General features: G+C 46.7%; 1 protein-coding gene, 1 long non-coding RNA gene and 2 pseudogenes across 2 annotated transcripts; 3 read left to right on the plus strand and 1 right to left on the minus strand.

Moving 5' to 3' along the window:
* Positions 1 to 501: 501 nt before the first annotated feature.
* On the plus strand, positions 502 to 1,972 carry LOC133892110 (putative disease resistance protein RGA4; annotated as a pseudogene).
* A 5,375-nt stretch (positions 1,973 to 7,347) lies between these two features.
* LOC133893615 (uncharacterized) lies at positions 7,348 to 9,838 on the plus strand. The gene is made up of 3 exons (XR_009904538.1): positions 7,348 to 7,719; positions 8,552 to 8,852; positions 8,970 to 9,838. It is a non-coding gene; the product is annotated as an uncharacterized LOC133893615 (long non-coding RNA).
* Positions 9,839 to 11,770: 1,932 nt separating this feature from the next.
* LOC133893459 (succinate dehydrogenase subunit 3-1, mitochondrial-like) lies at positions 11,771 to 14,155 on the minus strand. Its single transcript, XM_062334484.1, has 3 exons — positions 14,007 to 14,155; positions 12,855 to 12,920; positions 11,771 to 12,241 (listed from the first exon to the last, which is right to left on the minus strand). The coding sequence occupies exons 2-3, from the start codon at positions 12,916 to 12,918 to the stop codon at positions 11,952 to 11,954; spliced, it is 354 nt and encodes a 117-aa protein (XP_062190468.1). The 5' UTR covers positions 12,919 to 12,920; positions 14,007 to 14,155; the 3' UTR covers positions 11,771 to 11,951.
* Positions 14,156 to 14,636: 481 nt separating this feature from the next.
* Positions 14,637 to 25,065, plus strand: LOC133892633 (phospholipase A I-like; annotated as a pseudogene).
* The last annotated feature ends 45 nt before the right edge of the window (positions 25,066 to 25,110 follow it).

Below are 25,110 nucleotides of genomic sequence, written 5' to 3' on the forward strand. Positions count from 1 at the left end.
CTACTCTACAAGCGAGCAAACAAGCACCACTAAGAACAAACACTAAACAAAACAAACATATAAAACAAACACTAGAACAAACTAGAGCACGATTTTAGGAAGATTTAGGCGCAAGAACCACCCAAATCGGAGCAACGATGGGAAAACTACGGCTAAACAAATTTCTAAGCGACTAAAAACAACAAAAACTATTTTTCTGAAATTAAACCTAATTTTTAAAAGGCCTAAAACATTTATTTAAAATTTTGTAGAATTATTTTATAGCATAAAACTGATTAAAATAATTGTATGTAATTTATTTGCATTTTTTTGAAATAAAACTAATTTTTCTATGCATCAAAACAAATTAAAAGCATTTATTTTATCAAAGAATATATTTTTAAACATTATCAGAATTAATATATATTTTCTAAACTATTTTCCAAAAAAACATTTATTCTAACCTTAAAACTATTTTTCAGAAACCAAGAAGCATGAACTCATTAGTTAGCCTACGGCACGTCCATGGAGATGCAGATACAATCGCTCTAATTCATGGCATTGGAGAGCTAACAAAGCTTCAAGACTTGCACGAATTCCATGTTAAAGCAGAGGATGGTCACAGAATTACTGAGTTAAGGAACATGAGGTACATTCAAGGCCTGCTTTGTATGCCATATCTTCAGAGGGTGTCTAATCAAGCAGAGGCAACTCAAGCTAATTTGTTCCAAAAAGAGTTTGTTACTTGTTTAGATTTAAAATGGGACAGGAAACAGTCTTCAAGAGGTAAATATAACCAATACGGAAACGACTTGAGTCAATTTGGTATATCAGGATTACTTGCAAATCCATCAGAGACAGTTAGACTATCTCCAACAGCTACTTCAAATTTTTATCCTCAAAATACTATTACAGCATCCTCTATCACTATTACAGCATCCTTTATCTCTAACACTGTAGCAGTACTGTATCACTGAATACAGGCTCTGTTGGAGACAAATTTCTAGTGCTACAGTACCCCCGCAAAGTATTGAAGCATTGGAATCCTCAAATTTGCAGATCCTGTTGGAGAGGGCCTTACACCTCATCTAGCAATGGAGATACTAGAGTGTTTGTCTCCACATAGGAATCTGCAAAAGCTGAACATTTTTGGGTACCCAGGGTTTGCTTTTCCAGGCTGGGTGGGACAACTGCTGGTACTTCCACCTATTGGACAGCTTGAGCATCTCAGGAAACTGAATTTATATGAGTTGCCTTCCATAAAAGATGTCAGTTCTGATGTCTATGGGACCTCAAATGTGGTCTTCCAAATTTTTTGGAGGAGCTGAGTTTTGAATCCATGGGGAAATGGGAAAATTGGGCAGATGCAGGGAGCAGAAATTTCTGTCCAAACCTGCAAAAGCTACAGATTAAGATATGCTACAACTTGAAAGAACTACCTTTTATGGCCTTGGGCGTAGCTATCAAAGAACTTTCACTTTCGGATTGTGGTTCATATTCTGGCACAGTGTCAGGTTATTTGCATAGACTAACTTGTCTCACCCATTTAAAGGTAAATGGCTCCTCACAAAAGTTAATCCTTCCATGTCAACTCTTGGTATCACTTGAGTATTTGCACCTATCAAAATGTAAGGAGCTCTGCTTTGAAGGTGGAATACTTTGTCTCAACAACCTGAAAAATCTACATATTTCCAGTTGCCACATAATCACGCCATCCCCAGAGGAAGAGATCAGCCGCCTGCTCTCTGGTTGGGCGTTAAGGTTTGGAGAAGAGCAAACACTTGTTCTCAAAAACACCATTCTCCAGTTAATCAAAGAGGTGGACTGAACAGGGAGAGAGATCCACCTTCCTGGTTCTCCTGCAGCTGGATTACCTAAAGAGTCGGGCAGAAAAAGGAGACTTCCTGGGACCACAAGAATTAGTAGAGTGTTAACGTGTAAAGAAGAGTGTGCTTATGTTATGCAGTCTCTCACTGAGCTCACAATGGAATAATGGATGACCTATCCCAGTCTTTAATTCTTGATAATATCCTTTGCAAGCTTTCAGGACTTCGAAGTCTCTGTCTTTACAAGACTCACAAAATATATGTTCTTCAAGAACAGTGGCTTGAGCAAATTAAGTCCCTACAAGAGCTAGAGTTTTCTTGTTGCTACCAACTAAGGAAGCTCCCATCGAACTTGGCCACTATGTCATCCTTGAAGAAGTTGAGTCTGCAGTCATGTTCTCAAATCCACTCACTTCCGTCGTAAGGTCTACCGGCTGACCTAAAGGAGGTACAGATACTGGGTTGCTCATCTATACTTGTCAAGGACGTCGATGCCCAAGACAGCGGGTCCTCGGCTACGGAGCTCGTAGCCTTGACGGGTAATGGCGTCGGGGTTGTTGCCCGGCTGCCCAATGATGACGGAAGGTGAGATTAGGAAGAAGAGAGAGGATTAGGGTTGGTCATTCTTGCCTCCAAAGAGTGCCGATTACATGCATTATATAGGCCCGTGGCCTGCTAACAAATGGAAACAAACTCCTTTATTCTAGCAATCTTTGCATGTCGATCTGCATGCCTGCATGCCTAAATCCACGCCTAGCCACTCGGTGCCGGCGATTTCTGCTCCTGGACGCGCGGCCGACGTTGGTACTGGAGGCCCCACATGACATCTCTCCCCCCCTCGACGATCAGCTCGTCCTCGAGCGGGAACGTGGGGTAGCGGGCGACGAAGCCGTCGAGGTCTTCCCACGATGCTGATGAAGCGGGTTCGCCCTTCCAGTGAACGAGCAGCTGGCGAACGCCACGGGCAAGGCGAGCGCGCGTGACGCGGTCGGGCTCCGGGGCCGCCGCTCCGTGGTGGATCGGCGGTAGGGCCGGTGGCGACGTCGGGGGCGTGCCGACGAACTTCTTCAGGAGGCCGACGTGGAAGACGTCGTGAAGGCGGGCGCGATCCGGCAGCTCCAGGCGGTAGGCGACGTCGTTGATGACGGCGGCGACGCGGTACGGCCCGTAGAAGCGGGGTTTAAGTTTGCCCGTTGTCGGAACTTGGAGGGACGCTGCGGCACGCTGACGGAGGCGGAGCCAGACCCAATCGCCGACGGCGTAGTGGACCTCCCTGTGGTGCTTGTCGTAGTAGGCCTTGTACACCGCCTGAGCCTGCTGAAGCCGGTAGCGGACGTCGGCGAGCAGCTCGTCACGTTCCGCCATGGACTTGGCCACGGCTGCAACCCTGGTGTCGCCTGGCTCGTAGGAGCGGATCGTGGGCGGGTCACGGCCGTAGACGATCTTGAAGGGCGTGTCCTTGAGCGCTGTCTGGAACGCCGTGTTGTAGATGAACTCGGCCCATGGGAGCCAACGTACCCATTGCCAAGGACGATCACCGGTGAGGCAGCGGAGGTACATGACGATGATCTTGTTCGCGGCCTCTGTCTGTCCGTCTGATTGCGGGTGGAATGCCGACGTCATGTGGAGCTTGGTGCCCGTGAGCCGCATGAGTTCGCGCCAGAATGCCGACGTGAAGATGGGATCTCGGTCGGAGACCATAGACTGCGGGATTCCATGGAGGCGTACAATCTCTGCGAAGAATGCCCGGGCCACCGACTCCGCCGTGTACGGGTGCGCGAGGGGGATGAAGTGGCAGTACTTGCTGAAGCGGTCCACCACCGTTAGGATGACAGACTTGCCGCCCACGCGCGGGAGCGCCTCGATGAAGTCGAGGCCGATATCAGTCCAGACCGCCGTCGGGACGGGCAGCGGTAGAAGGAGACCAGCGGGGTGCAGGTGCTCGGACTTGTACCGCTGGCAGGTGGCGCAGGCGCGAATGTGATCTTGCACTGTCTTGCGAAGGTTGGGCGAGTGGAAGTCCCGTCGGAGGCGATGGAGCGTGCGCTGAACACCCTCGTGTCCGTCGTCGTGGACGGCGGTGAGCACCTCGTGGAGCAGTGGCGATGCCGGCGGGATGTAGAGGCGGCCTTTGAATGCAACGAGGCCGTCGAGGAGCGACCAGGGAGACGCGCGTGTACCCGCCGTCAGCTCGTCCCTGAGCGCCACCAGAGCCGGATCGGTGGACGTAGCTTGGCGGAGGCGGTCGATGTAGTCGAAGCGGGGGCCCGAGATAGCCAGGGCCACGGCCTCCTCCGTGTCGCGGCGAGAAAGGGCGTCCGCGACTGTGTTCGTGTTCCCCGCCTTGTACTCGACGGAGAAGTCGAAGCCGAGGAGCTTGCCCACCCAGTGGTGCTGTGGAATGGTGGCCAAGCGCTGATCCAAGAGGAACTTGAGACTGAAATGGTCAGTCCTTACCACGAAACGGCGTCCCCACAAGTATGGCCTCCAGTGGCGGATGGCGAGGACGAGGCCGATGAGTTCACGTTCGTACGCCGCCAAGGACGCATGGCGTGGTGCGGTCGGCCTGCTGAAGAACGCCAGCGGGTGCTGGTCCTGGAGGAGCACTGCGCCGAACCCGTAACTGGACGCGTCGCACTCGACGACGAAGGCGCGGTTGAAGTCGGGCAGGGCGAGAACAGGCGCCGTCGTCACGGCTGTTTTGAGGGCGGCGAAAGCCGCAGTAGCTTCCGGCGTCCAGGAGAACCCTTCTTTGCGGAGGAGGGCTGTCAGGGGGGCGGCGATCGTGCCGAATTCCCTGACAAACTTGCGGTAGTACCCCGCCAGCCCGAGGAAGCCCCGAAACCGCCCGCGCCGAGCGAGGCTGCGGCCAGTCGGCCACTGCTTGGACCTTGGCGGGATCCATGGTGACACCCGCAGCGGAGATGATGTGGCCGAGGTAGGAGATCGATTCGACCCCGAACGCGCACTTGGATCGCTTGACAAAGAGCTGATGTTGCTGGAGCGTGCTGAGGACGGCGCGCACGTGGCGAAGATGATCGGCCCATGACTCGCTGTAGATGAGGATGTCGTCGAAGAAGACGAGGACGAAGCGGCGGAGGAAAGGTCGCAGGACGTCGTGCATGAGCGCCTGGAACGTCGCCGGCGCGTTGCAGAGGCCGAACGGCATGACGAGGAATTCGTAGAGGCCGTCGTGGGTGCGGAAGGCGGTCTTGGCGACGTCGTCGGCGCGCATCCGAACCTGGTGGTAACCGGAGCGCAGGTCGAGCTTGGAGAAGAAGCGGGCGTGGCGGAGCTCGTCCAGTAGTTCGTCGACCACCGGAATCGGAAACGCATCCTTGATCGTGATGGCGTTCAGGGCACGATAGTCCACGCAGAATCTCCAGGAGCCATCGGCCTTCCGGACCAAGAGGACCGGCGACGAGAACGCCGAGGAACTGCGGCGAATGATGCCCTGGGTCATCATCGCGGCGCATTGGCGCTCCAATTCATCCTTGTGCGCGGCGGGGTAGCGGTACGGCCGGACAGCCACCGGGGCGGATCCCGGCAGAAGGTTGATGCAGTGGTCGCGCGTGCGTGCCGGAGGCATGCCGGAGGGCTCGGCGAAGACAGGGGCAAACTCCTCGAGGATGGTGGTGAGGAGATCGGCGCCGATGCAGGCCTGGATCGCAGAGCCTGTGGGAGCCGCCGTGCCGCACCAGCGTATCCGACGGCCGCCACACCAGAAGGACATGGTGAGGGCGCCGAAATCCCACAGAATCGGGCCCAGCGTTGCCAGCCACTGGGTCCCCAGGACGACGTCGTACCCAGCCAACGGCAGGGCGTAGAAATCCGCGGTGAACTCCTCCGCATTGATGGAGAACGGCGCGTTGCGGAACACGCCGGGGCACTGGACGCGCTCGCCATTTGCCACTGTGACCCGCAGTTGGCCCTGGGTGAGGGTCGGGAGCGTGGCGCGGGCGGTCGCCTCCTCGGCGATGAAGTTATGCGTCGAGCCGGAGTCGATCAGGGCGAGGAGGGAGGTGCCGCCCATCGTGAGATGCATCTGCATGGTCTCACTGGTGCGCACGCCAGCGATGGCGTGGAGTGAGATCTGGGGCTCCGCTGGAGTGGCCTCGTTTGTCTCAGAGTCGGTGTCGTCCTCGGCCGCCGCCAAGTCGAGGAGGAAGATGCGTTGGCAGACGCGGTTGTGGCCTCGCCCAAACTTCTCGTTGCAGTTGAAGCAGAGGCCTAGGCGGCGGCGCTCCTCCATCTCTGCCTGCGACAGGCGCTTGACCTGGCGGCCCTCGATGGTGACCGGCTGTGGCGCTGGCGCGGGCGCCGTGTTGGGCGCTGGGAGCGCCAGACGGGGCGGTGGCGCCGGTAGGATGCCCCTCTGGTGATCACGCCCTGGGCGTGGTGGTGGCGCGGCCGCCGCGGCACACTGATCGCAGAGCTCCAACTTGCGGGCCAGGCTCATGGCGACGGCGAGGGACTGAGGGTTGTGGAGCTCGACGTCGAGGCTAAGGGGCGGCAGCAACCCAGCGGTGAAGATCTGCACCTTCTGGTCCTCGGTGAGGTAGCCCGCGCGAGGCAGGAGAGCTTCGAACCGACCTTGGTAGTCGATGACGGAGCCCGTGCGCTTGCATGCCATCAACTCGCCCAAGGGGTTGGAGCGCAGCGGCGGCCCAAAGCGGAGGTTCAGGAGCTCGGTGAAGCGGCGCCACGAGGGAGTGCCTTCTTCCTGCTGAATTTGCATGAACCAGAGTTGGGCGGCGTCGTCCATGTTGTAGGACGCCATCCAGACTTGCTCCTCTGGAATGATACGTTGCTGGCGGAAGTAAGATTCACACCGGTTGATGAAGATGAGAGGGTCCGACGTGCCGTCGTACTTGGGGAAGTCCAATTTCTGGAATCGTGGAGGCCTATCTTGATGGTGTTCGCCTGAGGCGGATTTGTCGCCGGAGGACGACGAGGGTGGCGGCTGTCGCGTGTCGTGCAGGCGCTGGATCGCCAGCGAGTTGGCTTCCACCGAAGCTTGCAGCGACTTGAGGGAGGCGGCCAGGGCGTTCAAGGTGGTTTGGAGGGCGTTGGGATCGCTCATGGCGGATGTGCGGCGTGGGGTGGGTGGCGCAGAGGAAGGGCGGAACGGCGGTGGTGGCGATGGTGGTCGGCTGGGTGAGGAAGGCTTGGATCGTGATACCAGGTTGTCAAGGACGTCGATGCCCAAGACAGCGGGTCCTCGGCTACGGAGCTCGTAGCCTTGACGGGTAATGGCGTCGGGGTTGTTGCCCGGCTGCCCAATGATGACGGAAGGTGAGATTAGGAAGAAGAGAGAGGATTAGGGTTGGTCATTCTTGCCTCCAAAGAGTGCCGATTACATGCATTATATAGGCCCGTGGCCTGCTAACAAATGGAAACAAACTCCTTTATTCTAGCAATCTTTGCATGTCGATCTGCATGCCTGCATGCCTAAATCCACGCCTAGCCACTCGGTGCCGGCGATTTCTGCTCCTGGACGCGCGGCCGACGTTGGTACTGGAGGCCCCACATGACAATACTAGAGGCGTCATGCCAGAAGGAGCTTGGGGAGACATGGGTTAAGAAGAAGATAGGGGAATGGCAGAAAGAGACAATAAATGAGTATCGACAGAAGACAAGAAATAAGTTCTGGCAAGGTTGGCTGGAAAATGAGGAAGAGTGGGTGCAGTGTGACGCAGAACAGCTGAAGAATAAGGGAGAGTGGTTGAAGAATGAAGAAGAGGACTGGCTGAAGAATAGTGAAGAGGAGCTGGAAAATAAAGAAGATGTGTGGATCAAGACCACGGGAGAAGACTGGCCAAAGATTGCTCACATTCCTAATATCCGCGTGAATGGAGATATCATACAGAACCTTTATCTCTGAAGCTGCAGCTTCACGAAATCTGTGTAAAAGGTGAAATTCAGAACTATGTTACTATTGCCCTCTTATCCGCTTTATTGGTTGAATTTCTGTTGCTGTTTGCATTCCTATTCTCAGGCATATCCTAGTGCAAACTATGCATTTCGCGCTAAACTGCTGTATTATTCTTGTGACGTGAACACCGAATAAATACGGAAAAGGTCCCCAAAGAAATGTATCAACCGAGTTTGGAATTCAAATTTGTAAGGCGCTGATGATGACATACAATTATTACTTCACAGATTATATTGCACGCATTTTCTTGAGGGTTATTGGGTGCAAATGATAAGTTTATTATGGTCTCTCTTGAATTCTGTGGTACAGTGCCTTTTACATTTTCCTAACTTGACATCTTTCTTACGTCTAATTCACACGAACAACGTCCATTTAAATATAGGCTAGTAAAGATAGTACAGTTTGAAGAAGGCATCCACGCGTCTATAATTTTAGCAAAGGTGTGTTCGGAACATTTTATGGCTGTGACTTAGATATTATCTAAACAAAAATAAGGTGCCATAATATGTGGACCTATAGGCTTGGTTATTTAGATTTTGAATCGTTTGTGCTGAAATGCTGATTGATGAGAGGGGACTGATACATAACAATCTTATTTATTTCAGGAGGTTTCAGTTGTTCCAGTCAGCACTCATATTATTCAGAAATAATAAAAGATAGTAGGTCCTTGGTCTCACGGATAGATTGGGCGCTAGTGTAGATCAGTATATGGTAACATGGAAACAAAATGAAGTATATTTTCCTTTCTTTCCTTTTACCTAATCTTCGACTGACTTACGCAAGTGGCTAAGGAACCCCTTACGACTTGCAGGTTTATTTTGTTTCTTTCAAGAAGTGACAACTTTTAGGAAGCTGTACAATGACACATCCTGTGTCCACCGTGCAGCCGTGGAACCAACTCGGCACATCCTTACTGCGACGCAGCTGCATGACCATTGTGAAGCGCCATGCACGGTCTGAAGTATGATCTGGTGCAGTGGGCTTCAGACAACACCGTAGCCGGCAGTTTGGCTCAGTCTCCTCACCGGACTGCTAGGTGTGCATCGCATGTATATAACATGTAAGCGTTGGTTTCTGTGAAGCATTTGGAATACGTCAGGGAAATGTTCCAGGTATCTTCTAACCCATATCCTGATCTCCACTCTCCAGTACGTATCTCGCGTTCTTGAAGGCCGGAGAAGAGAGCCTGCATCTCACAACCTCTTGCTGCTGATGGCCGTACCATGCAGGGCTTCTCTTCTTTCTGCCAGAAGACAGCTAGCCGAGGAACCAATGGAGAACATCGCCGCCGTGTCCAGGGCATTGTGCGGAGTCGTGGTAACTGAACCGATGCAGCGGCTTCAGAATTCAGAGTAATGAGTAATGTAACTGGGGGCAGACCTCTGGTACTTTCTCCACCCGCTCAGCTTATCACCGCTTCTTTATGGGTGCCGTTGCCTTCGAGCCGCACAGACGAATCTGGAAGACCCGGGCACCGGCGTGAGCCAAATTCTTTATCTGGCTGGCCACGCTCAACAGATGCTGGACGGCAGACTGTCTTGCACATCGTGGACTTCAGCATCCCTCTTGTTGTCCTCTTTGTGACCAGGCGGATGAAACGGTTCAACACCTGCTTGCAGTCTGTGTGTTCGCCAGAGAGATCTAGTTCAAGGTACTACAACGTGTTGGCCTGCAGGTTCTGGCACCGGACGGTCATGAGGCTACCTTCCAGGAATGGTGGCGGAAAGCGCAACCCGGAGTTCCCAATGGAGCTCGAAAGGGATTCAACTCTTTTGTTATCCTGGTGGCCTAGTACATTTGGAAGCACCGCAACCGTTGTGTCTTCGATGGCTTTCAACCGGATTTGGTGTCCTTGTTGAGTGATATCTTTGAGGAGGCTAGTTGCTAGGGGACGTTGTTAGCGTGAGTGTTTGTCGGTGTCGCTAGATATGTTTGTGACGCGTATGTACCTGCATACTAACCCGGCCGTTGGTACGGTTCTTTAATCGGATATTTTTCTTTCTTAATATAATGAGACGTAGCTCTTCTGCGTGTTGTAGAAAAAAAAAATGTAACTGGAGTAGTTGTTTTCTTGGTCAGACATACATGATGCTTATATATATGCTGGATCCTGTGGACATGGAGAAACAACAGCATACTTTCCGGTGACAAGGACCGAGGAGACAGGAGAGCAACGTGCAAGGCTTAAGCCAGAACTAGCCGAACAAAAACGTGAGCTGGCCGGGTGTGTGAAGCGGATTATGCAATGTAATGAATGCCCCGTCTTCTGGGACTGCCTTTGCAGTTGTACATGCATGTTATCTCATGATGCAGACCATTACAAGTTCGCATAATTCTGGCCAATCCTGCTAGTGAGACATTGATGCTATCTATATATTTGAAGCGTGTAAATAAATATATCATACAGAAGAGTTGCTGAAGAGTGCAGAAGAAGAGTCGCTTCAGGGTCAGGAAGATAAGTGGCTGCAGCAGAGTGGAGAAAGTGAGTGGCGGGGGAAGGGAAAGGATGAAGATGAGCCGCTGAGGGAGAAGAGAAAAGAGGATTACCCAAGCATAGCAGAGCTGCTCAAATGTGCGGAAAATGCGTGGCTGCTGGGGCCTCTGCTGGGTGCAGCAGATGATATGTGTCTGACGGATGAGAGGAAAGTGGATAGATGGATGAAACGGAAGCTGTACGACGCGTTAGCCAGCATGGACGAGGCGGATGAGCAACTGAAGAAAGAGGAGTGGCTGAAGAAAAAGGAAGAGAAGTTGCTTGAGCTCAAGGGAAAGGACTGGCCAAACATTGCTTATGTTCCTTATATCCGTGTGAATGGAGAGATCTTACAGACTCTTTATACCTGATGCAGTGGATTCTTCAAATGACAAGAGTTATGACAGGTGCAGTCCACATCTCATTCTCAGTGAGTTGCACCAGCTTCTCTTCCATGAAAGAAAACAGTGTGATGGCTATAACCTTGCATTCTCTGGCTACTGCTCGCAGTTCATCTGTTCCACAAGTATCGACATTTATATCACGATACTGCATTTCCTTTCGGCATCTTCCTCGATTTGTGCAGCACTTGAGGTCAGTATGAACTTTATCTCTTTTTTTTTTCCAACTGTTCCTTTATATGTTGCAATTTTCAAAGCCTTTGGAGGAGATGCGATGGTACTTCAACCTGAAGCCTTTGGAGGAAGACAAACAATAGGGTTTTGAGCAAACAAGGAAGAGCCTTTTAGAAGCTGAAGCTACAGAGTGTGAAGAAAAACGCTATCCGGCTACAGCACATTGCCATAATCTGTATTCAGTAACTGCTTTGAACATCCTTATTTTTTTATAGGTGAGGATCCCTCTTGTAATACGATTGGACTCTCGTTTCCTTCTTATGGGTCTGCTTCCCAGTTGTACAAGTTATCTGGTGCTTGCTTAAATATACTGCTACTAAACATTGCGTTGTGGTACGTTTCAGATGCAAGCTGTTTACACAATTTGCGTTGCTGCAATCTTCTGAATATTTTAGACATGTATTTCTTGTATCTGTTCTACATTTCTGTAGCCTAAGTTGTGTTCTTGTGATTTTTCACATTTACTACGGAATCACGAGGTTTGCGACAATTAGATTGAAGCATCACAATAACAGGCGTCTAAACTACCTGCAGCCTGCACGAACCTGACATGAATTTCTAGATTTGTGATCAAACGGAGTCGTTTATGTAGAGAAACTTAGGATATTGTCACACCGTGTTAATTGGTCAGTGGCAGTGCGTCCATAAAATGCGCGCATGGCGTTATCATCAGGAGAAGTTGGATCCTGAATTTCTGAGAGAGAACTACGGAAAAAGGAAGCGGCAGAAAAAGAAAACAAAAAGATTAATTGAATATCATAGACCTCTTTTGTCAATAGAAGTAATGGCATGACATGCATAACTAGACTGAGCTTTACATAGATCTCGTTTTTCAGTAGACAAAATCTAATTTGCAGATGAGCAAGATAATCACTTAAGCCAATGAGATCACGATCTAATTTGCAGAACTTGTAACCAAATGTACTCAAAAGTGAGATCTTTTTACACTATTCAGTGCATGGTTTTCGTTATTACAAAAAAAGCAAGCAGACATGACAAAGTGGTTATTCCAACTGTGCCACCAGTACCATTGCAAAATAAACCCAGGCAATGAAACATTCACTGAAAGAAATACAGTTTCTCATCAAGGCAAGCTGTCACTCTCAAACTCCAAACATGAGGCTAAACTTGGTTGCAAGAGGAATGGATATGATGGCAGCTCCCAATGCAACACCAAATATACGATGCGAGATTGAGAACGTAGCGCTTAGCTGAGGCTTCTTCAAGGGAAGATGGGGCGACAATGGGCGATTTGCAACAGGAGCTGACAGGGGACAACTTGTGTGTAGGGGTCGGCTTCCGGATGGAGACATCTTTGGCCGCATAGCACCTAGGGGAGAGGATGTGTAACCCTTAACTTGCTTAAGATTAGAGTTTGAGCTACCCAGAGCACCTGAAAAGATGAAGGTTACAATCTTAGAATGGTTAAGTGTGTGTAATGAACTGTAAACTCATACAGAGAAGGACCAACAAATTCAGGGGGAGATTTAACTGCATTTCATCTGAGAATCAGATATGCACTAAGTTGATGGATGTTTCTCCATGAAGATGTACATCAAATTATGCACATATATTCGAATAAAAAGGAGATACAACTGAAAATGGTCAAAGCCATGAGGCATGCATGAGTTATTGCCCCCAGGTCCCCAAAAATTTATGACTAACCAAGGAAGCTTTTATCTACCAAATATAATGGTATAAAGTGACCAGCGATACATTGCCATCATTGACTTTGCTTCAGCTGTGACGTACTGCAAGTCTGGAACATATATGGTGATGTACTGGTCACAGCTAAATTAAATTCCTATCTAGCAGGCTGACTAACACTCTAATATCATTTCCAGCACCATATTAGTACACATCCTACACGACATAATATACTTGGAAACATGCCAGTTTTCCACCACTATCACCTGTATGTGGATCTGTGGTACAAGTGACTGGTATCTCTAAAATTACGCCACAAGGACAAAGAACATATAACGAATCAATGCAGGTGTTTTTACCACGAAGAGCAAACGGAGCATCACTGAAGGATGCAAATTGAGTGTTGCTGTGATACTTCTCCATTCCTGCACAGAGACCTCCATAATCACACATTAGCATCAGCACAAAATCACAGGTTGGTTAAAAAAACATGGTTATACAATTTTTGCAAAGTTAAATTCAGAAAGAGCAGATTAATTGGAGATCTCAAAATCAATTGATCCTAATGAACTTGATTGTTTAGAACACAGACCAAGTAACACATTAGTAAATTTTTAGTCAAACTCGACGCTAGGCAGAACCTGGAATATCGAAATGCAGGACAGCGGTAAGATTTACTTTATTGTTCACAAATCCATCCCATTGCAATGATGTACAATTGACAAAGCAACATGGCATAAGACTTTTTCAATATGTGCCGTATGTACCAAGTGGTGCTAAAGGGGTTGAAGGAATTGCTGATGGCACATAACATAAATCTGAGCATTATAACATCCTGAAATTTCCAGATTTAGAGCCTGTCCAAAATTTCAGATGCACATACACATTTCAAAGGAAAAAATATTCCAAAGCAAGGGTTATCATACAGTTGTACTATTGCAGCTCACTTACATTTTCCACTATATCATCAATAATTCAATACCACTACTGAAGCCAAGGAAATTTATATGCCCATCCACTAAGCTCCAAAGGATTTATTTGGAAACATGCACCAGATAACTAGAACTAGCTGTGATTTTCGTACAAAATTTCCAGGCCCAATAAATGGATTATCATTTGTGACTAAAATAACAGCAGTGAAGCTTTACCAATTTAGAGCTGCGTATCATGATCGTAATCACGTCTACTCACAAATAGTGTCACCGCAGGAAGCCGTAAGAGATTAACTGACCAAGAACATACAATCTACTTGCAATCCCAGATACATAGATCATATCTATTCCGGGGCGTACTTGACATTCGTGCACGGAGATTCAGTTGAATCCCCGATTTTTTTTGGAAAACAAATCTACTGCGCGACGCTGCAAACTAATCTGCGAGAAGGTCGACGGGTCGGAGTGAGTGTCCATCCCAGAAAGAATCGTTCGGATTCGAGGCGGCACAGCGAAGAGAAAGATTCCGCAGAACAAATCAAAATACCCGTGCAAGCAAGCAAGCCAGGGCATCTTTACCTACGAGGGAAGAAATCAACTCGAGTCCGGATGGATCTCCAGATGGGTCGCCTTGGTTTGGAAGCGTGTTTCGGTGGAGAGCGTGTAGAGGATGGTGGGGACTGGGGCCCCGGGGAGAGGTGAACCGAATACACGTGGAGCATCTTTTTCAAGCAGAGAACTTTGTCACCACTCACCATATTATTGTTTCGTATTTAATCGGTGGGGAGGCCAGCGATTTAACTGAGACGGGAACTAATGAAATCTATTTCCACTAAAAAAACTCTAAAATTGTAGATTCGTCTCACCTAAGTTCTAAGAACTTTCATACAATTTATTTGTTGGCCGGACAACTCAATTTTCGAATTCATCTCTTATTTTCTTAGTATAAGATGATGAGATTATACTACCAGTAGTTAGAAATATTGTAGTATCTAGGCTATTGGACGGATTCTGCTATGCTAGTTTATTAGAAAAGAGAATTAGGTGGTTGCACATCAGAAAAAGAGGATGATTATTAGTCTTTTAGGTAGCATCTCTTTAAATATATACCACACCTCAACATTAAAATTTAAATTATAGTATTAAAAATACATTTCAATACACACGCTAAGATCTATAGAAACCTATAACCCATAAACACCACTCGCCGAAGCCGGAGTCACACTGATGCACGTCGCAGTCCGATGTGCGTGGTGGATCTTGGAAGGTCGTAAAACCCCGAGCGGAAAAACCAAAATTAAACCCAGAAATTCCGACCAAACCAAACGAACGCGAACGCGAACGCGCCGCCTCCCCCTCCGCTTCCTCCCTCCTCTCCTCGTCGCCGTCCTCGCACCGCCTCCGATCCCTGCCTCGCCGTGGCCCCTGCCATTTGATGCGAGCGCAGCGGACGCCATGTCGTGCGGCCTGGGCTGGAAGCGCAGCTCCGAGATCTTCCACCTCACCCTCGACTACGGCGACCACGCCGACCGCTAGGTCCCGTCACCGCCCCCTTCCGCCGCGGCGGCTGCGGCGGGCGCGACACCATCCTCCTCGCCGACAGCCACCTGCAACGGGGACTTCGGGTTCCGCATCGAGCTGGACTGGTCGGCCGGCGACGACGAGGACCAGGTCGCGCTGCGGCTCCAGTCCCAGATCATGGTCGCGCTGCCCCCGCCCCACGACGCCGTCTCCGTTGATCTGAGCCCCAAGGGGGGTGAGGACGCGGAGGTCGGGGTGGAGATGCGGGTGGTCAGGAGGCGGGAGGCGCTGCAGTCGGTGCGGGTGGTGCGGGCCCCCGGGTCCGCGCTGGGGAGCGGCGACGGCGCAGGGGTGCTCGCGCGGCTCATCAGATCCAACCTCGCCCCGCGCCAGCAGTGGATGGGCCCACCGCCGCGGCCGGAGTGCCCGTGCTCGCGGATCACTGGCGCTCCGCCGCCGTGCTCAGCCTCTGCAACTGCGGATTGTTGGTGAGTTCGTCGGTCACTCGTTGGTCTCTGATCCGCGCGAAACATTCCGTTACTCGTCGATTCCATGCGTGTTTGATTGACGGAGAATTCTGGTAGTTGCTGATTGGGGTATCCATTTCGGAGGTGGCATTGTGGTGTTTTTGGTGTTCATTAAGAAGTTTTGATCGGATTTATGCAAATGACACTTAGGCACTGTGTTTGGTTGCTCTGTATTCGTCTACTGTTAGTTTTAGAGATTCTGATCTTAACCAGTGTAACATGAAATGTTCTATATGCAAATGTTGTTCATTTGGTTTGCTAGCCTTTGCGGCTTGCGTAAGATTGTGTTTGCTTTGGCTGCCACTGGGTAGTGTCTACCTGTCTAGTTGTATGAAATCATGTTTGATTATGTATAGTTTGTTTGATTCCTTGCTACGTCCGTTTGTTAAACAATCGCGGATTTTGTAGTGTGTCATTCTTTGGGCTTGCAATTTTGTGTGGTTTAGTACTTTAGTTGTGTACAATTGTAATTAGGATAGTAAAATGACATCAGGATCTTTATGGATGATTTATATCATGTTTTGATTGACTATGGAAACCAGTAAATCCTATATGTTAACTATCTGATCACCTTTTCACTTTTAATCAAGTGATTGCTACAGCTGTTGAAAATCAGCAGCACTGTGGATTAATTGATGCAGTAGATCTGCTGAACACAGTTCAGTTTATTGAAGCAGCTGATCTGCGAAGTGAAAACGTGTAGTTGGATTGTCAGTCAAATCTCTCCTCGAGTATCAGTGTTTATGCCCGCTAAGATTTGGATGTCATTTATTTCAAGAGCATGAAAAGCGTATTTTCATGGAAATGAGAGTTAAAATCAGAACAGGATACATGAATTCAATGTTGCAATACTGTTGTTCTTTCTGCTTTCTGAACATAAATTGCATGTGCTGAATAGATTCCAAAGTTTCCTGATGTCTTTTTCACCTACTTCTAGCAATGTAAACTTAGGGTGATGGATATCAAGATACTACCCAGTCTAACCATGAAGTGCTATTAAAAAATTTGGCAGGTGCTTCCAGTTGAATTAATCGCCTTCCACTTCTTGAGAAGTTATATCTTGACAACAATAAATTGTCAGTTTTGCCCCCTGAAGTTGGTGCTTTGAAGAATATGAAAGCGCTGTCAGTTGACAACAACATGCTAATTTCTGTCCCTGGTTAGTGTGTTCCCGGAATTCAATCTGTTTTGATAGCTGTGGATTTCCATGTGTTCAAGATCATACCTCATCAACTGCCCTTGCAACAATCTAAGATTTTTTTGTTCTAACAAGCAGTAGAACTGCGACAATGTGTTATGCTGGAGGAATTATCATTAGAACATAACAAGCTTGTTCGCCCATTGTTGGATTTCAGGTTATCTATTATTTCTAGATTTTTTTTTCTGTAATTGCTTCTCATCAGTGTTATGCTCACAATTCATTCTCTCTTTTCCTCAGGTCAATGCCTAAGCTTCGTGTCTTGTGCTTATTTGGAAATCCTCTAGAGTTCCTTCCAGAAATTTTGCCGCTGCATAACCTTAGGCATCTCACTCTTGCAAATATTAGAATTGAAGCACTGGAAAGCCTTAAATCTGTCACTGTGCAAATAGAGGTAGATAAACTATCTTGGGTTTCTATCATTCTTTTAGCTAGTTATCTCACAACTATCAACTTTTTTTATATGTATGTTTGTGTTTTGTTTTCAGACTGAGAATAATTCCTACTTCATTGCGTCCAGGCACAAACTTAGTGCCTTTTTCTCGCTTGTTTTTCGTTTCTCTTCCTGTCATCATCCTTTCCTAGCTTCTGCTTTGGCCAAAATAATGGAAGATCGTAGCAACCAAGTTGCTATTAGCAAAGAAGAAAATGTTATCAGGCAGCTTATAAGCATGATAAGCAGTGATAATCGCCGTGTGGTACATACTAGATACTCCACACCCCCTCTGTAGCCACCTCATGTTTCAAACATGAAACATTTATTATTATAATTATTATTAATAATTTTCAATTACTTTTGCAGGTTGAGCAAGCATGCCTTGCTCTTTCATCACTGGCATCTGATATTTCATCAGCAATGCAGCTAATTAAATGTGACATTATGAAGCCTATTGAAGCTGTACTGAAATCATTTGACGAGGAAGAATTAGTATCGGTATTGCAAGTTGTAGTCACCTTAACTTTTGCTTCTGATCATGTTGCTCAAAAGATGTTGACAAAAGATGCGCTGAAGTCACTGAAAGCACTTTGTGCACACAAGAACTCTGAGCCAAGATGAACTAGATTTAGACTCTGGTTGATGTGTTGTTTGGATAGCCACCAAAGAGCTCATCATTATTTGCTTCATTTTGTTAGGTGCAACGTCTGTCTCTATTTGCAGTCGGCAATTTGGCTTTCTGCTTGGAGACTCGTCGCACCCTCATGCACTCTGAAAGCTTGCGAGATCTTTTAATCCGCTTAACTATTTCACAAGAGCATCGCGTCAGCAAGGCAGCCGCACATGCTCTGGCAATTCTAGGTACACTTGTTCTTGGTCCTGATCGACTTGATCCATTCTAGTGAATAATCATGTCGATGTGTTCCTGATTCTCCTCAAATATCTTTAGGGGAGAACGAGAACTTGCGTCGAGCAATAAGAGGAAGGCCAGTTGCGAAGAAGGGTCTGCGCATTCTATCAATGGATGGTGGTGGCATGAAGGGCCTTGCAACTGTCCAAATGCTTAAGCAGATAGAGCAAGGAACTGGGTAACGCATACATGAAATGTTTGACCTCATATGTGGTACGTCCACAGGTGGAATGCTTGCAATGGCTCTTGGTATTAAGCAGATGAATTTGGATCAGTGTGAAGAAATATACACAAAACTTGGTGAATCTCTTTTGCCTCTTGAATTTTCCTTGCTAGAGCCATTGTGTTGCAATCTGAACTGTTGATTTTCCTAGGGAAACTTTTATTTAATGAACCTATTCCTAAGGACAGCTGCTACGTGGAAGGAGAAGCTTGATCAACTTTTCAAAAGTTCATTGCAGAGTTTTAGAGTGGTTGTACATGGGTCCAAGGTATAAATGAAGTGATAAACTTGATATTTTGATGTGCTGGTTCATGTTATGCACGGTGTAGTGACTATGGGCTTAATTACAGCACAGTGCAGATCAATTTGAGAGGTTACTAAAGGAAATATGTGCTGATGAAGATGGTGACCTTCTAATAGAATCTGCTGTAAAAGGCATTCCGAAGGTTTTTGCTGTATCTACTTTATTCAGTGTCATGCCTGCCCAACCATATATATTCCGAAACTATCAGGTTTGTTTTTTTATCCTGCCTGATTGGTTCTTTGTTTTCAGTTTTAAACTAGTTTGTGCAGCTGTATGATGCTACCAACTTAATTCTCATTAGTAAATAAGAAATACATCTAAAATGTACTTTTAATATTATATTGGCTATCACAACGTTTACAGTCTGGAAGGGCATAGATTCACAGTGTTTTCGTTCTTTTTTCCCTTTCTTGACTCTTGAGTATTGGGCCATACTCATATGGTAACTTGACAACATGTTCCAGTATCCACCTGGTACTCTGGAGGTATCACCAGGAATGGCAGAAAGTCCATCAATCAGTGCAATTGGAACAGCTGTTTCTGGTGCACCAGTTGGTATTAAACGTGGTGCTTTCATGGGGAGCTGCAAGCATCGTGTGTGGGAAGCAATAAGAGCATCGTCTGCAGCTCCGTATTATCTGGATGATTTCTCTGATGGTAAATTTTTGTAGAATCAACTGTGCCTTCTATTTTGTGCAATGGATACTGTGCCTCTTTCTTGAATGCCCCAAGGTATTCATGCTCCTCAGTCGTCATTCTTTTTTATTGTTTTCTTCTCATATCTTTTTCAGATGTGAATCGTTGGCAAGATGGAGCTATTGTAGCCAACAATCCCACAATATTTGCTATAAGAGAAGCTCAACTTTTGTGGCCAGATACACAAATAGATTGTCTAGTTTCGATAGGATGTGGCTCAGTTCCAATTAAGGTAAGGCAGTACTTCATGATTTGTGGTGAAATTATTCAATACTTGGCAATAGGCAGTCCATGTATAATCAATTGTTTACTAAATATTTCATAAATTTACATCAGAAAATAGATTTCATTTTCCCTGCTGTTGGATGATTATCAAACGCATCTACAGTACATCATGTTGTCATTGAGGAGTTTCATTGGTTCAATATCGAGTCACAGAACGCCAGTTTTATAAATTTGGAGGGTAGATATTGATCATTTTTAGTTGTTAGTTCTTCCACTATTCTTTCTGCCTTGTGAATTTGTGATCTTCTAAATGACCTTTTAAGTAACATATTTTACATTTATAGTAGCATATACTGGCCTCCGTCCTGTAGAAGCCATGTTTCCAGGCATACACTTACTATGTAAGAGATACTTAACTGATCAAAGATGAATACTGTTTGATTGTATATTGTAAATGTTAACTTCTACACTGTATTACCTTTAGACTCCAAGAGAACTTTTATATGAGATATACATCTTTGGCCCACCTTTCTTATATATAGGTTTATTCCATGTCTGCATCTAGAGTCGGAGAGGTGGATGGCGATACTTGGACACAGGGCAAGTGCTAATAGAAAGTGCATGTTCAGTGGAGAGAGTTGAAGAAACTTTGGATACACTGATACCGATGCTTCCCGAAATGCAATATTTCCGCTTTAATCCAGGTAATTCAGCTTCCAAGGAAACTGTTAAGTGTTAATATTCGCTAAAAAGGAACTGGACCTAGCTCGGTTGGTTGAGGGTGTGGATGTATGCCTAGACCACCCAGGTTCAAGTTCTCTTCGACGCGAATTTGGGTGCCTATTTCTTCTTATTTACAATGCCACCTAGTTCCTCCTAGGTTGGTCGAGTATTTTTTCAATATTCGCTAAAAAAAAAGAGGAAACGGTTGACATTTGTAAAAAAGACAGGAAACTGTTAACATGTTGGAGCCATACAACAATCATAATTTATGGTGTAATATTTTTTATATGTTTCAACCTAATAAGCTTGGATATACAAATGAGTGGGGTTCTTGTTATGTTGGCAGTTGATGAACAGTGTGGTATGGAGCTAGACGAGACTGATCCTGCTATCTGGCTTAAGTTGGAAACTGCAGCTGAGGAGTACATTCAGAAAAATTTTCTGGCTTTCAAGAATCTTTGTGAGCTTCTAGTCCCAAGATACCAAGAAGAAAAGTCATCCGATATTACCAAATCCCTGTCATTTTTAAGATTGACATCATCAAATTCAGGTTTGTCTTCCCTGTATTTCAGCACTAAGAAACATTTTAAGGAATATCTGGTTGATATGTTATTTCATCTTCTCTACCAGGTTTCAGTGAAAGTAATCCTACCTTAGGATGGAGGCGTGTGGTTTTACTTGTAGAAGCTTCATTTAGTCCTGATTTTGGGAAGAAAATAAATCATGCATGCTCCCTTGAAACATTCTGTTCCCAGAATGGTATTAGGCTAGCTTTATTGAATAGTGCTTCTGGATTTGGAAAGCCAACTACTGCCCTTCCTACTCCAATAACTTCTCCCTTATTTACTGGAAGTTTTCCATCCAGTCCACTTCTATATAGTCCAGAGGGCACTCAACGAATTGGTCGAATTGACCTAGTTCCACCACTTAGCTTGGATGGCCATCCAACTGCAAAGTCCTCACCACCGACATCACCTTTGAAGTCAAGACAGTCATCTGCACATGTTCGGTCACTGTATGATAAATTGCAGAATATGCCTCAAGTTGGTGTTATACACCTGGCTGTTCAAAATGATTCAACTGATTCAGTATTGAGGTATCTTTCACATGCTTCAACACTTGCTAATTGAAGTCTCTCGGACTTGTTGCAGCTGCCTCCGCAGAGCTTTTTCTCGAGTCTCTGAGTGTTCCGCCCTCTGGACGCTTGCTCTCCACTCGAAGCGGTGAGTCTCATATAGCTAGTCCAGTGCGAGAAGGTACTTCACTGTAGCAACTAGGGTAGGGTCGTCCTCTCTTTGACCCAGGCCTTCCAACCTCCTCATTCTACTATGCCACACTGGGCGGGAGTGGTCACTCACTGGAAAGAATTTCACCGGGTATGTCCGGTGTCCTTCTCATGCTTCTCATAGAGTGATATCAGAACCATGCTTGACTGTAGGGCGAAACCTTAGGATTGGCCGAGTAAATGAGTGATAATTTTATAACAAATTATTTTGACAAAATTTTCTTACCCCTATTGCCTATATACCTTGATGCTCCATTTTAACAAAAGTTTTTACTCAATTCCGACTCATTTCTGTTTTTCAAAACTTTGGCAGATGGAAGGAGACGGATGGACCACCACCTACTGCTTGGACGTGCAAGGTTTTCCCCTCATCCTTTGGGAGACACTGATGAGATTTGGGTATACTCAGCGTCCAGAGTACCGTGGACGAGAGTACCAAGAGCATGGCACCAACAGATGTGAAGTCCATGTCCTTGTGTTCGAGACGCCTGAGTATATAGACTGGTAATCATTGAGTATTGTTGCCTATGGAGCTGAGTATAGTGACACCTACCAGGCTGCAGCCTGTAAAGTCCTGCTCCACTTCTGTGAGAAGCATGAGAAGGACACCGGACGTACCCCGGTGAAATTCTTTCCAGTGAGTGTCCGCTCCCGCCCAGTGTGGCGTAGTAGAATGAGGAGGTTGGAAGGCCTGGGTCAAAGAGAGGACGACCCTACCCTAGTTGCTACAGTGAAGTACCTTCTCGCACTAGACCAGCTATATGAGACTCACCGCTTCGAGTGAAGAGCAAGCGTCCAGAGGGCGGAACACTCAGAGACCCGAGAAAGAGCTCTGCGGAGGCAGCTGCAACAAGTCCGAGAGCAGGCCGTAGTTGCAGAAAAGCGTGCCGAAGACGTCACCAAGGCACTCATGGAGACCTCAGAGCACTATGTCAAAGAGTTTAACAAGGCCTATTTGACTTGCCACAGGACACACGGAGGACCCCACCGCAAGCTCACCGCAAGAAAGAGGACCTTCCACTTACCTCCCCTTGACAGCGTTCAGCGCTTGGAGTTACCAGGAGTTCCCTCCTCCCCCCAGGAGTCGCCAGCGCAATCACATCTGTCAGAGTTATACCAGCACCGGTCGCAGTGCCGCCACCACCTCCACCAGCTCCCGGAGCAGAGCCAGAAGGCCAGATGTACGAAGATGGCTCCAAGGAAGAAGAAGAAGAAGAAGAAGAAGAACCCGTCGAGCGCGAGTTTGTGCGCGACGATGACTCGGAGGATAATCAGAAGTCTGTGGGAGAGAACATCATTGACTTGGATGGTTATGAAGAGGACATGGCTAGAACCTTTGATCAGATGCATGACTTGGAACTAGCTAGCTATGACGACATCGACCTCGCTGCAGAGTGGAGTGCAGCCCACCCCTGAAGACCCTCTTCACCATCAGCAACGGCGCAATTCAGGAGCACCGTCAAGACCGATGTACCGCCTGCCAACCGCGTGTTAGACTTCCAGTAGTATGTCCGGTGATGTAACCCTTGTATCGTGTTGTAGTAGCGTGTTGTATTTGTAGCAGTTCTGTGTTGCTTGGAGCCCTTAGCTCCAATGCTCGTGTTTGTACTGAATCTTGTATAACTGTGATGTCTACTTCTGTTGGAGTTTGTGCGTACCAGCTACTGATCCAGAGACTGGTATGAACTACACGAGGTGACCCCAAAGGAGGGATCTGACATCGGCTGTGCATGGATAGGAAATGTTCTGCAGAATGCTCCCATAACTGAAATATAGATGCCAGAACAGCTCCAGCTAATCTGTTATAGTACAGTACCACAATTGATTCCTCAAATTACGTGATCAGTGTTATATTTTTTATGATACAATTATTGAAATGATATGGTAGATTAAAGGTATAATTTCTGGCCAGGACAAATGCACATCATGACTGAAAAAATTGGTCCGAAACCAGAGTGTGCTGCCAAGGTAGTGGAAAGGGGCAGGTTTCCATATCATAAAACGAGAGGGATTAAGTACGTCAACCAAATTTATCAGAGAAAAACAGTGAAATGGATTCAATTTGAAAACATGCTAATGGTACCAAATTAGTTTGGTTTGCTAAAACTTGGCCTTAAAATAAACACTAGCCAAATAGAACCCATTTCACTTGTAAACTGGTACATCATATTTCATTCTTTCTTGTGCTTTTTTCAATGTGAATCTAGAGCTTAGGGGCATTCTGGGCTCCTTAGAGCAACTCCAACAGCATATCCATATTTCACCCTCTATATCCCTATATGGATTGCTATCTATAAATATTCCCCCTTCATATTACTCCACCACTCCAACAGCACATCTATATTTCACCCTCTATATTCTTTCTCTTATTTTTTAATAGTATTCTATAACTAACAACATATTTGTAACGACTATATTTTATAAATTAGTACATTAGTTTATATGAATATTCATGAATTTTCCCTATTTTTTGGGAATTAAATTTATGCCGTAAAATTCAAGCAATGTTAAAAAATAGTCAAATTTGGAGAATTTTCATTTAAAATTTGTAAGATATTTTTAGTGGGAACCATTTAAAATGGATTCTTTGTTATATATTCTATTAGTACAAAAATCTTTGTGATTTTAGCAGCTTTACAAAGTCACTTTTTGAATTTATGAAAGAGGAGAGAAGAAATAAATTTTTGAAGCAAAAGCTAATTAACTGTTGCTGGCCTCTCTCGACCCTCTACAGAGCTGCGGTTGCTAGATAGCGGCCCAGGCAGGACACGCTAGATTTAGCGTGCGAGCAAGACGATTTGGAGGGCATCCATAAACAACGTATGCTTTACCGTGTCTGTTGGAGGCTGATTTTGGAGATGCACACGCTACTTTGAAGATAGAGGGTATGATAGCGTGAGTGTTGGAGTTGCTCTTACATATATGATGTCCCAGGTTGGAGCATGGAGGGAGAGGATTATTGTATGCAATGGCAGGTACGGCCTTGCCCATGGCCTGGTCAAGGCGTTCATGGATTCTGGTGCCGAAGCAGTCATCTCGTCATCCATTGAGCCTCCGGATTCCCAGGCAATAGCATACCATGGGATGGATGTAAATGGAAGCCTGGAGAACGGAAAGTTTGTCATCGGGGACGATGAAGCCGATGAGCTGGAGCCTGAACCTGTTAGCCCAGTAAGTGACTGGGAAGACAGCGACGCAGAGAAAAGCAGCAACCATGATTTGGATGATGAAGAGAACCTGGCTCAGTTCATCTGCCTGTTGTATGACAAATTGTTCCGTGAGGGTGTGACAGTGGATACTGCTCTACAGCAAGCGCTCCGGTCGCATCCCAAGTTGAAGTTCAGTTGCCACTTACCCAATGTCTTGTAGTTAGTGACTCTCGAAAACCATACAAAATATACCAGAATGCAAGTGATAATACAAGAAAAGGAATAAGGATCGGGCGGATTCATAATGGGCCTGTAGAATTTATACTCCTAATGAATCTTCCGGCGCGAACGCCTTTGTAAACTATAGTTGTACTAAAGGGCATGACAGTAAGCTAATGAATAAAAGCATGAAGGCTTTCCAATCTGCATCATGCTTCAGTCTGTTTTGGTGTCTGGCTTACGTTTCAGATTTTATGATGAAACGGC

This window comes from Phragmites australis, chromosome 15 (genome assembly GCF_958298935.1).
Source record: "Phragmites australis chromosome 15, lpPhrAust1.1, whole genome shotgun sequence".
NCBI lineage: Eukaryota > Viridiplantae > Streptophyta > Magnoliopsida > Poales > Poaceae > Phragmites > Phragmites australis.

What these genes read in the sequence shown, in the direction of transcription:
- LOC133893459 (XM_062334484.1), bottom strand. Translation starts at nt 12,918, where the DNA reads ATGGAGAAGTATCACAGCAACACTCAATTTGCATCCTTCAGTGATGCT. An exon ending in TGCTCCGTTTGCTCTTCGTG is followed by an intron (nt 12,242 to 12,854) that starts GTAAAAACACCT and finishes TCATCTTTTCAG; the next exon opens with GTGCTCTGGGTAGCTCAAAC.